A 14,978-nucleotide genomic window follows, 5' to 3' on the forward strand; every position below is an offset into this window, starting at 1 on the left:
AGTGATTAATCACTCACCTTACAATATTAAGTCACTTACTTATTTTATGCTTATTTCTAGCCTATATAAACACATGATCTCTATCATATTTTCCTACAAGCTTAACAATCAAGTGCAAAACTGATTTGAAGCCTCCTTAGTTGAAGAGAAAACTCAAGATTCTCACACAAATCCTTCACTCTTTTTCTCTTAAGAAATTCCCTTTTTGTCAAAGAAGTCCAAGCTTGATTTCAAGACCAAAATCTTCACCTCACCTTCTGAGTTTCTTAAGTAAGTACATGATTACATTTCTATATTCTTTTGTCTTTAAGATTTATCAAATTGCATAATCAATGATAAAATGGAAAAGGATCTGCTTTGCTGCAAACCCGTATTTTCGTATATAAAAAATTCTGTTTTGTCAAAACTAATTACAGTATTAAATTCCTCATCAAAAGTTCTTCAATTTAGGCTTTTGAATCACTCAAAAAGGTTAAGAAATGAAGAAGTTATGGCTAATCAAAGTTTTCAACTTTTAAACTCGCTGGAAATCTCATACAGCCATCACAACTTCAAAAATTCATATCTCTCTCATTTCTTATCCGATTTCTACAAACTTTATATCAATTTGAAGCTTAGGACCTCTAGTTGTGATCTGGAGAGTTTGAGAATTAATGGTAAAATACACCGTACGTAAAGACTTAAACATCAAAGGGCAGTATCAAAAATATTGGTTTCTGCACTGTTATGGTTCTTCACCATTTCTGGACTATGTGACTTCGAACTGGATTACATGACTTATACCATTGCATTCCTTGTGAAAAATCCTTAGAAATGGTGTACTCATTTGACTAATTCGGACTTGTGTTGGACAATATAACATATTTTGAAGTTTGATGACTCTAATCGGAGAAACATGAACACGGATGATGAACTTCAATGGATTTGGACATAAGAACTGAAATACTAACTATAATATAATTTTGTTAAATTCTGTATATTTACTTATTTAATGCTTGTACTTTATTATTTTACTTTATTTCAGTTATTTACAAGCTTATTAATTGTGTATAGTTACTCATTTAATGCTTGTGCTTTATTATTTTACTTGATTTCAATTATGTATAAGCTTATTTATTTTATTATGTTGTTTTCTAGTGAATTTACTTATTTGTGTTTACAATTATGTTACATATGTTTTCATATGAAATTATTCCTAAGTATATGTCTCTATATGTGTGTGTACATATGCATATATATTATGATCTATAATTCATAAAGATTGTATTTTGTGGATTTGATTATGTTTGAGAAGTACAATTGTGAAGCCGGGTGATTAGTATTACCCCGTGCTTAAGTGAATTACTGGTAAATGTGTTTTGGTGTTATGAGAAGTTAGCCTGGGCCCTAGTCCCTATAGATAGTGCACTATTATACTCATAGGAAGGAAGTAGCCGACCTTGGGTATACATACTTTGGTAGTGTCCTCAGTATGCTACGGCTTACCCGTGCTTTGGGTATAGTAGACATACCCTAGTACGTGGATTTATGATTTGTTACCAGTTAATCCGAAAATTCACTATGAAGAGAAGTGTACTTATATTATTTTGATCAAATATCTATTTGCGATATATTATCAATATGTTATGGTGCTAAGTGAAAAGAGAATCGAGCATGCATTGCTTTGAGGTTATTTCATATTAATGCTGCAATAATTGTTGGTTCAATAAGGAGATGTGATTATGTGATTTATTACCAGTCTCATAAACCATTCACACGGATGAATATATTTGTATATATGTGTGTGTGTGTATTGTGTGTATACATATACATATTTAAGAATTCGTATGAACATATAAATGGTTCTTGGTACATTTTGAATTGGTTGTCCATATTTGATTTCTTATTAGACACATTAATATAAGAATGTAAGTTGTGTACTTACTGGGCTTGTGTTACTCATGATGCTACACCTTCTTGTTTTCAGGTATTGAGTAGATGCTTGGGGAAACGGGATGAACCTACTAGATAAAAGAATGTTTTTCTATTACTATCTCAAGAGAAATATTTTGTTCAACTTCAGTATTGTAAAAATAATAATTTCAATTCCTAATAAAAGTACTATTCAGACATGTATATAATTTCTTTTACTTTCTATTGACTTATTCAAGAAGAAAATTTTATTCGTTTTGACTCACGTCACAAATTCACGAGCCATATTTCAGTACAATATTGGCCTTGGATTTGGGGGCGTGACACTATGTGCCTATTTGATTATGGTGGATTGATTTGACACGTGGTCAACACATGCATATACTTGAGCATCTATTACATGTGCATCTTAATTGCCTCACAAATTCATAAATCCTATGTTGTGCTTACATCTACTTCATGGTCATGTACATAATTAGTTCTCTGAGGGTTATGGTTGGAAAGGCTAATTCTCCACTATCTTTATGTTTGTGAGTTAGTAGATTTTCGGATTTTGTTTCATTTAGTTTGCTTGGGGACAAGCAAAGTTCAAGTGTGGGGGTGTGATTACACGTATTTTTATACTTGTAATTATATCTAAAATACTAGAATTAAGTTAATCCTCAAGTCAATTATTATTTAATTAATGTATTTTTATTTATTTTGTAGAAAATAAGCAGAGTTGCAAGTACGAGACAATGCGACGTGAAAGTAAAACAGATGCGGATTTTCTACTATATGATGAGAAGGTCAACATTGAGTCAACCACAAACCTAGAGATACAGATGAGATTTGGAAAAATGAGACAAGCCTAATTAACCAATAGTTTATTTAACTATTGATTAATTAAATGCTGCACGTTGGTTTAATTGCATGAGTTTGAAATCAAATGGTTACTAATCAAGCTGCAGCATAATGGCTTCTTAATTAGACAAGGGTTGTTTAATTAAGCAAAGAAGGACCAGCAGCCCATTCTTTTGATTTCAAGTGCCCACGTGCAGCCAAAATCATTTTTTTTGTGTGTGCTTTCTCTCTCACCAATCCGTGCACTCTATAAATCCTCACCACATATATATATTGGCTGCCCTATCTCATAAAAGGGGAAGAACAACACAGACATCGACCTACAGTAGCCGCACCAAAAACAGGGCAGCCCCTTTGGGCTGCTCTCTTCTCCACCCTCCTCTTCTATTTTCCATATTTTCTTTAGCTTTATTTTAGGAATTTGAAGGATTACTCACCCAAAAACTTCAAGGATTCATCAAAGGCATCTCCTCTACAAGATTCAAGACTTGGGTAATTGTAGGAGTTGTAATTCAAGACTAGTCATGCTAGCTTTTTAGCTAGTTGTGATTATTCTTGTTTTCCCCTACACTTCTCTTCTCTTTTCTCTTTGAATTTTGTATTTTTGATGTTCATAATTATGGGTTGTGAGTAATTTTCTTGTTGGGGGTTAGGGTTGTGTCCCTAACCCAAATTTTGTGTAAAAGATGTTTAATTTAATGTAATGATGCAATTTTCATATGATGGATGCTTATATCTATTTTTGTTGGGTTAAAATGCATGTCTAGGAGCTTAGTCAACTCTAGGGTGTGTATTTTGAGCATGTCTAGGATGGAGTTAGGGGCTTGACTTCCTCTAATTCCTAAGCTAGAAACCTTCAATTTCGTATTCGAGGGGTTATAAGCATGGTGATTTACACCCGTTGCGTGATTGCGCGGGCGGGTCGCTTAGTAGTCTAATTCCTCGATCTCTACGCCTCTTGATGTGAATTAGTGACCATTGAACCGGCTCTAATTCATGCCAAGTGAGTCCCTACGGCCCTTGAACCGGAGTAGGAATACCATGAAAGGGAATTTCGGTCCTTGAGCCTTGAACCGCCTTGGATACGACTACCGCCAAAATAGGAAATATGCATCTATATTAGATTAGCTTCCAACACATGAGATTTGGGTGAAGGAACCTCCCTAACACCCGACATTCCCATTTATTTGGTTACACTTTTATTAATTTATTTTCATTTTTATTAATTTCTTTACATTTCATTATATTTTTGTTAATCTAAAATCATCTCTTAAAATATTGAATTGCGACTCATTGTAAATATTCATCACTAGGCTCTTAGTCTTGATTAGGCTTTGGTGAAAATCAAAGCCGAGCATTGCTAAGGCTTGGTGCCTTAGATTAGCCTTTTTATTTATTTTCTTTTGGTTCTTTCTTTGTTTGCTAAGTGTCTTTATTTCCGATTACCCAAGGATTGTGGGTTAGCCACTAATCCCCGTGGTACGATAAACTTTGGGCATAATATTTCCCTATCTTGACAATGATACGTACGCTTGCGTAAGAGTAAGGTCATCAAGTCAATGGAGATTGGAGAATTGCTTCTGGGTAGCATGATGATACGAAATGCACAGTTAGCAAGACCGGAATGGATGCTTGCCCTTGAACGTGCTCAATCAAACTCAGCTGCGAACGAGTTAATCACAAATATTGAGTAAAGGTTGGTGTATTGTTTTGAACTGCACATTACGGTTCTTATAACTATGCCTTTTTGTTCTTGCATGCAACTGAAATTTCTTGCTGCATTGTGTGGTTGTTTGCTGCATTGTATGGTTGTGGACTTGTGGTGTTCATTTGCTGTCAGAAACTCAGAATAATGTGCTATCATGAACTGAAATATTGTGGGAATAAGTAATGATGGTCTGCTGTAGATGGTTTATAGATGGTTTAATGTATTGTTTTTAACATTTTTTTGTGTTGTGTTTTAACAGACTCATGGGAAGAGAGGATTTTTGGATCTTGACTACGGAAGTCTTCAAGAATGACACACCTTTCCTACTATTTTTTTTCTTGGACTGATCAGTAGGCTGTTCATTTAGTAACTTTAGTTTATGTAATATTGTAATCATCATATGGAGATTTTGTCTTCAGTCATATTGTAATTGATGATTTCAGACTACAATATTGAAGACATTCAGTGATTTCAGTTATTCAAATTTGATGTTATTTCTTGTTTAGATTTCATTTTGAGAGTTTGAGTTAAAAAGTGTTAAAACAGAGAAAGGCCCGGCCCGACCCTATTTGGAAGGGCCGGCCCGGCCCGACCCTATTTGGAAGGGCCGGCCCGGCCCGGCCCTTTCGACCCTTGCAAAATGGGCCTTAAGGGCGGGTAAGGGTTTACATATTGAAGCCCTGGCCCGGCCCTAAGTTTTGTTGACTTGGTCAAAGCCCGGCCCGGCCCGACCCTAAGCCCTAAAATTTAGGGTAGGGCTGGCCCTAGCCCGGCCCATGATGACCCCTAGCGGAGGAAATGGACAGAATGAACTTATTGAACTGAAATTGTGAGTTCGGGAAGATTTGTGATCAAATTAGAAAGTCAGGGACTGAAACGATGACGAAGACATACTACAAGGGCTAAACATAAATTAGCCCATCTTAGTTTAATAAGTTAACTATCTGTACTCGATTACAACTTTACCCTCGATCAAGCACTGGAACTCTTGTAATTGTTTTTCTTAATAATATTGTGTTTCCGCTATGTAATACAAAGTACAGGAAAACATGCACCTCCTAGTACTTAATTCTGGTTTCGATCGCCTGATTGTGCTTGTTGTCGAAGCCACAAGGCATTGCATTAATAAGCCACTAAGGAAAAGTCTAATTGAAGCAAGAACGGTAGACCTTATCCATACTGAATCGGAAGGTTGCATCAATGGCCTTTATGGCATTCCTTAGAGGCTCAAAGCTATTGTCTATTGTACGTTAAAGATATTTTTAGGATCCAAAAAGCTTTCACGTCAGTTATCCTTCAAACACATATTCCATCAAGTCAATTTTATACAAGGTTCATGTTTGGCACACGGTGGTGATGGTGTCGAAGTGGGATTGTATTTAGCTTCTTCCTTTGTAGTCTTTAGAATATTGTTAGACTATGCGTATATAAAAAGGGAGCTTCTATTCATACCACCGAAATTGTTATTTAGACCTCCGTTGGAATATTTTCTCAAAATTTTCCAATTTTGCCCACCCTACCTTTTTTATCTACACCTTTTTTTCAACTTGCACCAACCCTTTCCAAATCCAGCAAAGAGTTCAAATTAATGCCATCAAGAACAGATGGCGCTGCTCTTATCACTTTCTCATAGCCACCTAGATATAATTTCTCCTTCATTGAAGGAACAAAGTCTGGTCCCCTTTCTTTCCATTGAAAATATATATATATATATATATATCTTTCTCATTTTGTACTGTGTTATATCATCATGTTTGGCTGAAACTTGAGGGGACTGACTGAAAATTTAACAAGAGATGATTCATGGTTGTAAGTCAATTAGTCATCTACAAGTGATTGGTCTTTTGGTCTATTTAATTGGTTAATTCAAACAAAGATGAAATTAAATAGTTAGTGTGTGAAATGAAGATGCATGTTATTGTTATTAGTGTTGTTGGTGTATGTAGAAGCGCTAGCTCAAGTGTAGAAAAATGATGTGAACCAACAAGCAACTTGACTGCAACAATAATTACAACTGAACAAATGACTACGTCTGGATCGACATTCCTTACCTCCTCAACTCATTGCTCACCCTTATCGCCATAGCTTACATCTCTCTCGTCGACCACCGTTCTTTGTCAACACCTCAATCTCAATAAAAACTTTCTACCATTTCATCTATGTCCACTGCTTCATCTTCATTCTCATCAGTTAGTTACATTGGATTTTTTTTTTTTTTTTTTCACAAGGGCAAAAGGATTTTAAAAAGTATCAAAAAATAGGGAGCTCAATATATCAATTTAGGAGGTATGAATAGAAGCTCCCATATATAATTTTGTTTTTTGAAAAAAAAAAAAAAATTGCATTGCCCAGCAGGCTCTTCGATCCCCTGCCTATCCCCTAGATTATGGGCTTATTACAAGCCCAATTAAGCCTAGAAGCATGCATGAATTACTAAACCAAATCATGGTCCAATACTTATACCGCTAGATTCTATCCTCTTACTTTAAGCAACGTTACGTTACATTACAATCCAGCACAGCAGATAACCAGATGCAGAAAAAGAGTGAAACTCTTGAGTGTCCAAATTACATAAGGCAGAGAATTAGGCGGAGGAGGAGGAGGAGGAATCGCCTGCAACGGAGATGCAGCAGAGGCAGCTGGACTTGCAAGCTTTGCCGGAAGGATGCATAGCCAACGTGATCTGGTTGACCAGTCCTCCAGATGCATGCAGGCTCTCTTTGCTTTCTAAGATTATCAGATCGGCGGCAGAATCAGACGCCGTTTGGGATAAATTCATTCCGCCCGAGACACAAACGATCCTATCCCAGCCAAATTCCCTCTCTTTCCCTTCCAAATCCAAGAAGGACCTCTACATGTCTCTCTGCGACAATCCCGTCCTGATCAACGAGGGCAATATGGTAATTGAAAATTTTATTTTCTTCTCTTTTAATTCATTTTCTTACTTCTTATGAACATGAATTCAATTTTTTGAAGAATATTTAATCATTGATTTATTTATTCACATCTATATTTGAACTTCACTTTCATGCTCCAGAGGAGAGTATGTAATGTTTCAGATTTTTTTTTTCCGCTAGATATAATTCAGAGCATCACACATTCGTTGTAGAATTTTGACATTTAATTGAGTTCGATGACGTTAGACAATAGAGTTGAGACTATACATTGATATTGATTGTACGGACCATTAAATTCCGAGGACATATATTGGTTTTGGAACATTACATTGAGCATCAAGCTCTTCCTAGATATGGTTTGTCTGTGATTGGATGAATTTGGCCAAGGCCGCTGGACCTGAGTGGACATGAGACGATGGCTAAGTTTTTGCTGGGTTCCAAACCCCTTTCAAAAAAAAAAAAAAAGAGTCTAAAGTCTGCAAATTTAATTGAATTCAGGCATATAAGATAATATTAAATGACATAAATATAATAAAGGAACAATGGTTTATAAATCATGGTTATCATGCCCTTGTATTACCTTCATTCATCCCCTGCAGCAATTTGTTATTTTTTTCATAATTTTTTCTAGTATATACCTTTATGGTGGTGTGCAGGTAGCCCTATATGTGATGTGATGTAATAAAAAAACGTTACTAGCTTTAGATATTGACTAAGTTGCATGTAATCGCTGCTATAATTGCAAGTGCACGAAAAATACTGATCATTAATTAGAAGTTCTTAGAAATTAGACTCCGGCTTGTTGGTTTAGGCTTTCAGCCTTTATTATTCTCATAGGCCAGCTAGATATACACTTATAAAATGCTAGCTTGCTCTGATGGTTAATTATCATTAATTTGCATCTGTAGAGCTTTTCATTGGACAAATGGAGTGGTAAGAAATGTTATATGATAGCTTCAAAGGGACTTCGGATTGCTTGGGGTGATACTCCTCGATATTGGGAATGGATTTCTCTGCCCGAGTCCAGGTCTGTAAAACTCTTTCGTCCTAAACATGGTTAAATTGGTTTAAGACTTTAAGGCTAACTGTTCTATTGAAAAGTTGCATATTGTAGTATTATGTATCTAAATCTCAATCTCAATCTCTCTCTCTCTCTCTCTCTCTCTCTCTCTCTCTCTCTCTCTCTCTCTCTCTCTCTCTATATATATATATATATATATATATATATATATATATATATATATATATATATATATATATTCTTGTTACTTGCTTTGATTATAGATTAGAATTTGAACGTGTCTGACGTGTGGAAATAGCTTGAACAGGTTTGAGGAGGTTGCTAAGCTTCGGATGGTTGGTTGGTTTGAAATTCGTGGGAGAATTGCTACTCGCATGCTTTCTCCATCCACTCTATATAAAGCTTATCTTGTGTACAAGTTTAATGAACGCCCATGGACATTTGACAACCATCCCACGGCGGTGGCCGTTTCTGCAAGGTCTTATGGCTTTGATTACGAATGCCCGAGTTTGAGTGAAATGGTTGAAGGAGGAGAGCTTAAGTACACTGCCTTTCTAGCGCAGCCGGAAAGAGAAATTAGTGAAGAGACTCGACTTCCAGACAAAAGGGCGGATGGCTGGTTGGAGATGGAGCTAGGTGAGTATTTCTGTGAAGGTGAGGAAGATGTGGAGTTGGAGATGATTTGTTGTGAGATTAATAGTAGCGGCAAGAGTGGCATCATTGTGCAAGGGATTGAGGTCAGACCCAAAAGCAACTAGATCAATGTACTATCACTAAATATGTTTATTTTTGCTAAACTTTCTTTTTACTTTTCTGTTCAGTGTTTGCATTTTACATTGGAATTTCTTCAGTTGACATTATTAGTTAATGAATCATGTCCTTTGCTTTAATCTTCTGATCATGAAGCCAAGCAAACGGACTTACATGTATCCATAATGCTTTGCAATTTTTAATCCCAGTTATTGCTTTCATGTTTTCGATTTCTAAGTCAAATCGCCAAACAGTGATTGAGTGGAAATTTTGGTGGTAATTGCAGCCATTAGAGTTTCTTGAGTTTGTAACTAGAGCATCATTTGTCTTCGATTACTGCCATATATGGATTAAACCCGTAAGGCATAAGAAAATTAATGTGAAGCATCCCTTGGCAGACTCTTCAGAAGTAATTATATATTACTTCTGAAGAGTCTGTCAAGGGATGCTTCACATTAATTTTCTTATGCCTTACGGGTTTAATCCACGGTTGACTATATGTTAAACATCTATTATCCTAAAAACACCAACTTCAATTTTCACACTATAACCAAAATATTCTCTTTAAAATGCCAAGATGCCACTGCACAAGTGCACATATGTGAATTACACATGTCTTGTTGAAGGTTGAAAACTTAAAAGTGATATTTTTCTTATCATCTCAAAATAGATATTAAGACCTCAGGTTTCAAAATTTAAAAGTTTTACTCAATTTAAAAATTGTGTTTACTCTCAACTCTTGTAGAAGTATAAGGATCCTTAAACTCCATATGCAAACTTTTCTTTTTGAACAACTACCTACGTCCTACCTCGGCAAAATCACCGGTAGAAAACTTAAATGGTTCATCTGCTTCACATTTTCAATCAGAAAAAAAAAAAAATCAAATATCTTAACTATTTACACTTCTCTACGTACTTGAATTGCACCAAGAAATGGAAACTTACTGTAGACGAATTTATTACATTTGGTAGTAGTAACCGGCAAGACATTAAGAGTGAGCTAGTTAGGTAGCCTATGTTGGAATCTGCCTAAATTGAAAAGGCAAGCAACACGTTTCTACTTCTCATTGGTGCACATTTTCCTCCCATTTTGCCCTAATTTCCCTTTATATAAATCCACACACATCGGAATCATCCTACACCACCCAAAAACCCTCACCACCAAGACTTCAACTCTCTCCGGCCTCCTACACACACACACACGCACACAGATATAGATATATAATATCTTTATATCTCCCGCCATGTCCAAACCTCGCTCCAAGAAGCCCAAGGCTCGCGCGGTACTCATCGTCATCTGCTCCATGGTCTTCATCTAAGGCCCTCAGCCACAGTTACTTTTGGCGGGCGAACGACAAAGAAGCCGGCGGCCTGATGATCATGCTGCCGATCGATCTCCCGATCTCCTCCGGTTACGTGGTGCTCGGAACCGTAACCTCCGATCTCTCTCCCCTGTGGTTGATCAACTCCGCGATCCTCTACTTTTACGTCATCTTCTTCTTCTTGGCCTCCGCCGTGCCGATTCTCCACCTCGACGTGCGTATGGCCTGCGCTGAAGCCACCAGTCTGGTGTTATCTTATGGGAACGGGTTCGGCAAACTTCCACAGGCTTAGGGTTTGTGGAATTTGGCTGGTAATGCTGCTCAAGTGCTCGCTCTCAGATTCTGTCATTAATTAAGGTTTAGTTTTTATTCTTTGATTCAGCTTAAATTAGTTCTCAGACTTTAACTTGTTGTTGAGTTCATTACCTGATCTAGCTATCTCGGAACTTGCTTAATTAGTAGTAATTGTTGTAATGTAATACCCGAAAAATTCAAATTAATGTCCGATGACATTTTGGAAATGATTTCGTAGGCGTGGGCACGAATACGAAGCTTGAAGGAGTTGTGGAATTAGTTCGAACGATTTTATTTCGAAAACGAACGTTATTTAGGGGGTCTTGAAAAGTGACTTCTTATACGTACAGAATTTGGGAAAACTTTCTTCATGAAAGTTGTAGAGCTCGTCGATACGATCTCGTGCATATGTGGAACGCAATATTCGGAGTTCGTATGAATAAGTTATGAATATTTGAAAATTGGGAATTTTCTATAAATATCAACAAAATGTTGACTTTTTTCATTAAGGACGAAACTTTTCTGTTTTTGCGGAATAGTCCCCCGGATTCTCTCTCTCTCTCGATCGAAACCCTCAGACCCGGCGGGTCGTGTTCGACCCGACCCGGCTGGTTCTCTCCCCTCCGGCCTCCTCCAGCCCCGGACCCGGACTCCTCCGTGATCGCCGCTCCACGCCCAGCCGTCCCCTCCCATCGCTTCGCCCAGACGCTGCTCCAAAAGCTGGATCGAAGCCACCCAGACTCTTGATTCGGACCCGGCCGGAAAACCACTTTTCCGGCGTTGCATGGGCCGATCGTTCCCATTTTTGTGATCTCCTCCTCATGCTGATCATCCCCATGTAAGCCTTTCATCACGATTTTGTGTATAGAACGCTAGATCATGGTTTGACTTTTTCGACGTCCCTGATTTAATCTGAAATCTGATCGGACGCACAGGATTAATCCGACTTCCAAGCTTGATCTAGGACGATCTAGGCCAAACCAGACTTAGCTCCAGGTATGGAAGTCGACCACCCTTTCATTTTGAACCAGTTTGTAGTTGGTCACTTTGCCATCTGAGGTGGTTGACCGGCGTTGACCGCCGCGTTGACCGCCCACTGACCACCGCTTGTGGCGGCGCATCAGACCATATTTCGAGTTTTCATTATCTGGGCGATGATCTATGCATCCATACGAGCGTTTTGATATATTACAAGGTTATGTTAGAAAAAGTTGGTAAATAGTGGATTTACGTTTTTACGTTACTATTTACGGTTTTTACGTTTTATCTTCGGTTTACGATCTACGAAGATCAGACCATCGGTTTTACTTCAAATTTTAATATGTTGATCGTATGACTGTCCCGGTGACTTTGTGAGGTCACGGGCGAAGATCCGACCGTTGGATCTTCGTATATTTGAGAAATAGTGATTCGGAAGGCGATTCGTGAGAATCCGACCGTCGGATTTTCATATAATTTTGTGGAGATGTTAGTAAGGGCGATTCAGGAAGATCTGACCGTTGGATCTTCGTGATAATTTTGGAGGATGATCCTAAGGGCGATCCGTGAGGATCCGACCGTTGGATCATCATATAAATTTGATCTGACCGTTGGATCATCATTAAATTAGAATCCGACCGTTGGATTTCTGTATATGTGTGGTCTATGAATGATTTCTAAGTTAAGATCGTGTTTGACTAGGTGGTTGATGGATTGATTGGTGAACGATTTCGGATCGTTGTTTTTGAGCTGTTAAGAAGACGCAGCGGGAATTTAGAGGTGAGTAAACCTCACGTGGTTCATATTACGAACCGAATAAATTTAATTACCTTATTTTGTCGTAATTGCGTGAAAATATTTATGAAATAAATATTTGTTTTAAAATCATACGGACTTGATCAACCACGGTCCATGGGGATGTAAAATGATTTTTATTATACAAAATGAATTTCACGATTTTCTTGTGTGAACTATAGTTGGTATTAGTGGTCATTCCTGAGTGGGTGATTACGTATATATATATTTACGTGATTATATGTGGAATGGTGTGACATTGAAGAGTGTGGAAATTGGGATGATTAAAATACTATGAATTGAAATTTGACTTATCATATTTATATGTGATGATCATGATTGATGAGTTCTTGTTAATATTCATGATTTACATTGGAGTATGTATAGAGTTGGAGAATGTAGGATTCTGAGGACGAGGTGTCCGAAGTTTGACGGTTATGGATAACCGGAGTGTTTGTGTACTGAGGACGGGGATGTCCAAAGTGCGACGGTTTATTATTAACCGAAGTTGTGTACTGAGGACGGGGATGTCCAAAGTGCGACGGTTTATTATTAACCGAAGTATATGGTGCTGAGGACGGGGATGTCCAAAGCGCGACGGTTATAGTGTTAACCGAAGTATTTTGCCGTTGCTTGACCCTAGGCCAAGGTGTCAGAGGTAACGAGGCAGTTAGAGCTCTAACGTGTTATTGGGATGGACCAGAGTGGTGTTATGTGGGTTGGGTGTTTACAGGACCAGTGTGGTGTATTGTGATTTGAGGATTGTGAAAATGTATTCCTTGTGGTTTCCATGAGTGGGTTGATGTCTCTTTGCAGACGTAATACTGTTGAATTTTACTTGAATTGTAATTTAATAAATCAACAGTTCTTTCTTGTTTACTCATACTGGCTGTAAAAAGCTTACCGGGTTTTGTGTTGTTGCAACTCCCGGTACACTATTCAAATTGTGTAGCGGGTAATCCTACAGGACAGGAGAACCAGGACGGTGATCGTGCGGTTAGAGCAATGGTTATAGTTTTACAGCAATTGTAATAGTGAGGCGAGTTAAGCTCATTTGAGCCTTACAATTTGATTTGGTGGGAGTGTGCTGTAATAAATAACTTGAGGATTTGGGTTATTGTAAATTTGAGAGTTGTGAAGTGTGGTTGTTTGTGAGAAAAAAATTCAGGATGTTAGTTGTAATTTGTTATTATTCATGTTTCGGATTTGAATTGATTATTCAAAATTCGGGGCGTGACAGTTTGGTATCAGAGCGTAAGGTACATATTTGGTGATAATCAGTACCTCCCGAGTGATGGCCCGTCTGCAGCGGATCCCCATCATATACTCTTCGGTACTGGTAAAATCATTGGGTATGTCTTAGTATGGGGTCTAGACAACGTGCAAGTCCGTAGGACGGTAGAGTTGTCTACTAAGTTCGTATTAGAATAAGTTTAGTTTCCGCGAGTTGTGATCTTCGAGGAATAGGAACCTCTGGATTTAACTCTGATGAGTCGGTGAGGTAGAGGTCGAGTCTGATGTAGGGACAGGATCTTTCTATGGAGACAGTTGAGGATGAGGTGGAGGCATTAGAGGTTGAGTTGCCTAGTCTACCTGTAGTTGATGTGATGGATGTTATTCTTGGGTTGAAATGGTGAAAGAGATTGAGACCCTAGGAATAGTTGAAAAGAGAATTGATCTCACCAACTCAAGATGATAGGAGTGTGAGAGATTATGAGACAGAATTCTCAAGACTATATTGGTGTACGAGTGTAGTGATGTAATTTGGGAGATACTTATGTTACCTTTAATAAGGGTAGTATGTTAAGTGATCATGGCATAGGTTGACTTTGTAAGTGAAGTGGTGGAGTTTGTGTAGCTTCTTTGAGTTATAACCTTTGAGGAATGGGAACCTTTGGATTAAACTCTGGTGGAGTTATTGAGGATGGTTTCCACGAAAAACAGTATCCTTATGTGCATTGTAGTCGTTGGTTGTTGGGGTCATGGTGTTTGACCAATGCTTGTATCTAAAGTCGTTACGAGTATTTGACTAGTAGTTGTGATACTTTCCATTAGTTGGATATGCAGATGTTTTGAGTTGAAGAATACTTAGCAGTTATTGGTTGCTTAGTGATGGAATTGTGTTATAATGGAGCATTCATTCATGCACAGTTGTTTGGTGTTTAGGATAGCTACTATATATTAGCTAAATGTCGGGGTGTGGTTTGAGGTCTGCGGAGGGTATTGGAAATTATTGTGGAGTGCTGCTTCACTGACTATTGTTGAGTAGTAATGCATAATTCGTTGTTACTATGATGGATTTTGTGTATGGTTGACTTATGGAAAGATTGATATGACCTCGTGATAGGATTGACTGTGAAGAGACATTGTGTTGATGTATGAGCTTAGGTAATAACGTTGTTTTCAACTCTAGGAGTGCTAGGGTTGTATAACTAATTTATGAGGCCAGATACTGTTGT

At 37.8% G+C, this 14,978-nt stretch overlaps 1 protein-coding gene across 1 annotated transcript; it reads left to right on the forward strand.

The window, feature by feature from the left end:
* Window positions 1-6,989: 6,989 nt before the first annotated feature.
* LOC133723526 (putative F-box protein PP2-B12) lies at window positions 6,990-9,307 on the forward strand. Its single transcript, XM_062150375.1, has 3 exons — window positions 6,990-7,362; window positions 8,268-8,386; window positions 8,688-9,307. Exons 1-3 carry the CDS (start codon window positions 7,087-7,089, stop codon window positions 9,136-9,138), a joined length of 846 nt encoding a protein of 281 aa, XP_062006359.1. The 5' UTR covers window positions 6,990-7,086; the 3' UTR covers window positions 9,139-9,307.
* Window positions 9,308-14,978: the final 5,671 nt, after the last annotated feature.

Source organism: Rosa rugosa, chromosome 7 (genome assembly GCF_958449725.1).
Source record: "Rosa rugosa chromosome 7, drRosRugo1.1, whole genome shotgun sequence".
Taxonomy (NCBI): domain Eukaryota; kingdom Viridiplantae; phylum Streptophyta; class Magnoliopsida; order Rosales; family Rosaceae; genus Rosa; species Rosa rugosa.

Excerpts from the sequence above, each read along its gene's own strand:
- LOC133723526 (XM_062150375.1), top strand. The coding sequence starts at position 7,087 with ATGCAGCAGAGGCAGCTGGACTTGCAAGCTTTGCCGGAAGGATGCATA. Across the intron at positions 7,363-8,267 it reads TGATCAACGAGGGCAATATG|AGCTTTTCATTGGACAAATG; the intron begins GTAATTGAAAAT and ends TTGCATCTGTAG. Across the intron at positions 8,387-8,687 it reads ATTTCTCTGCCCGAGTCCAG|GTTTGAGGAGGTTGCTAAGC; the intron begins GTCTGTAAAACT and ends TAGCTTGAACAG.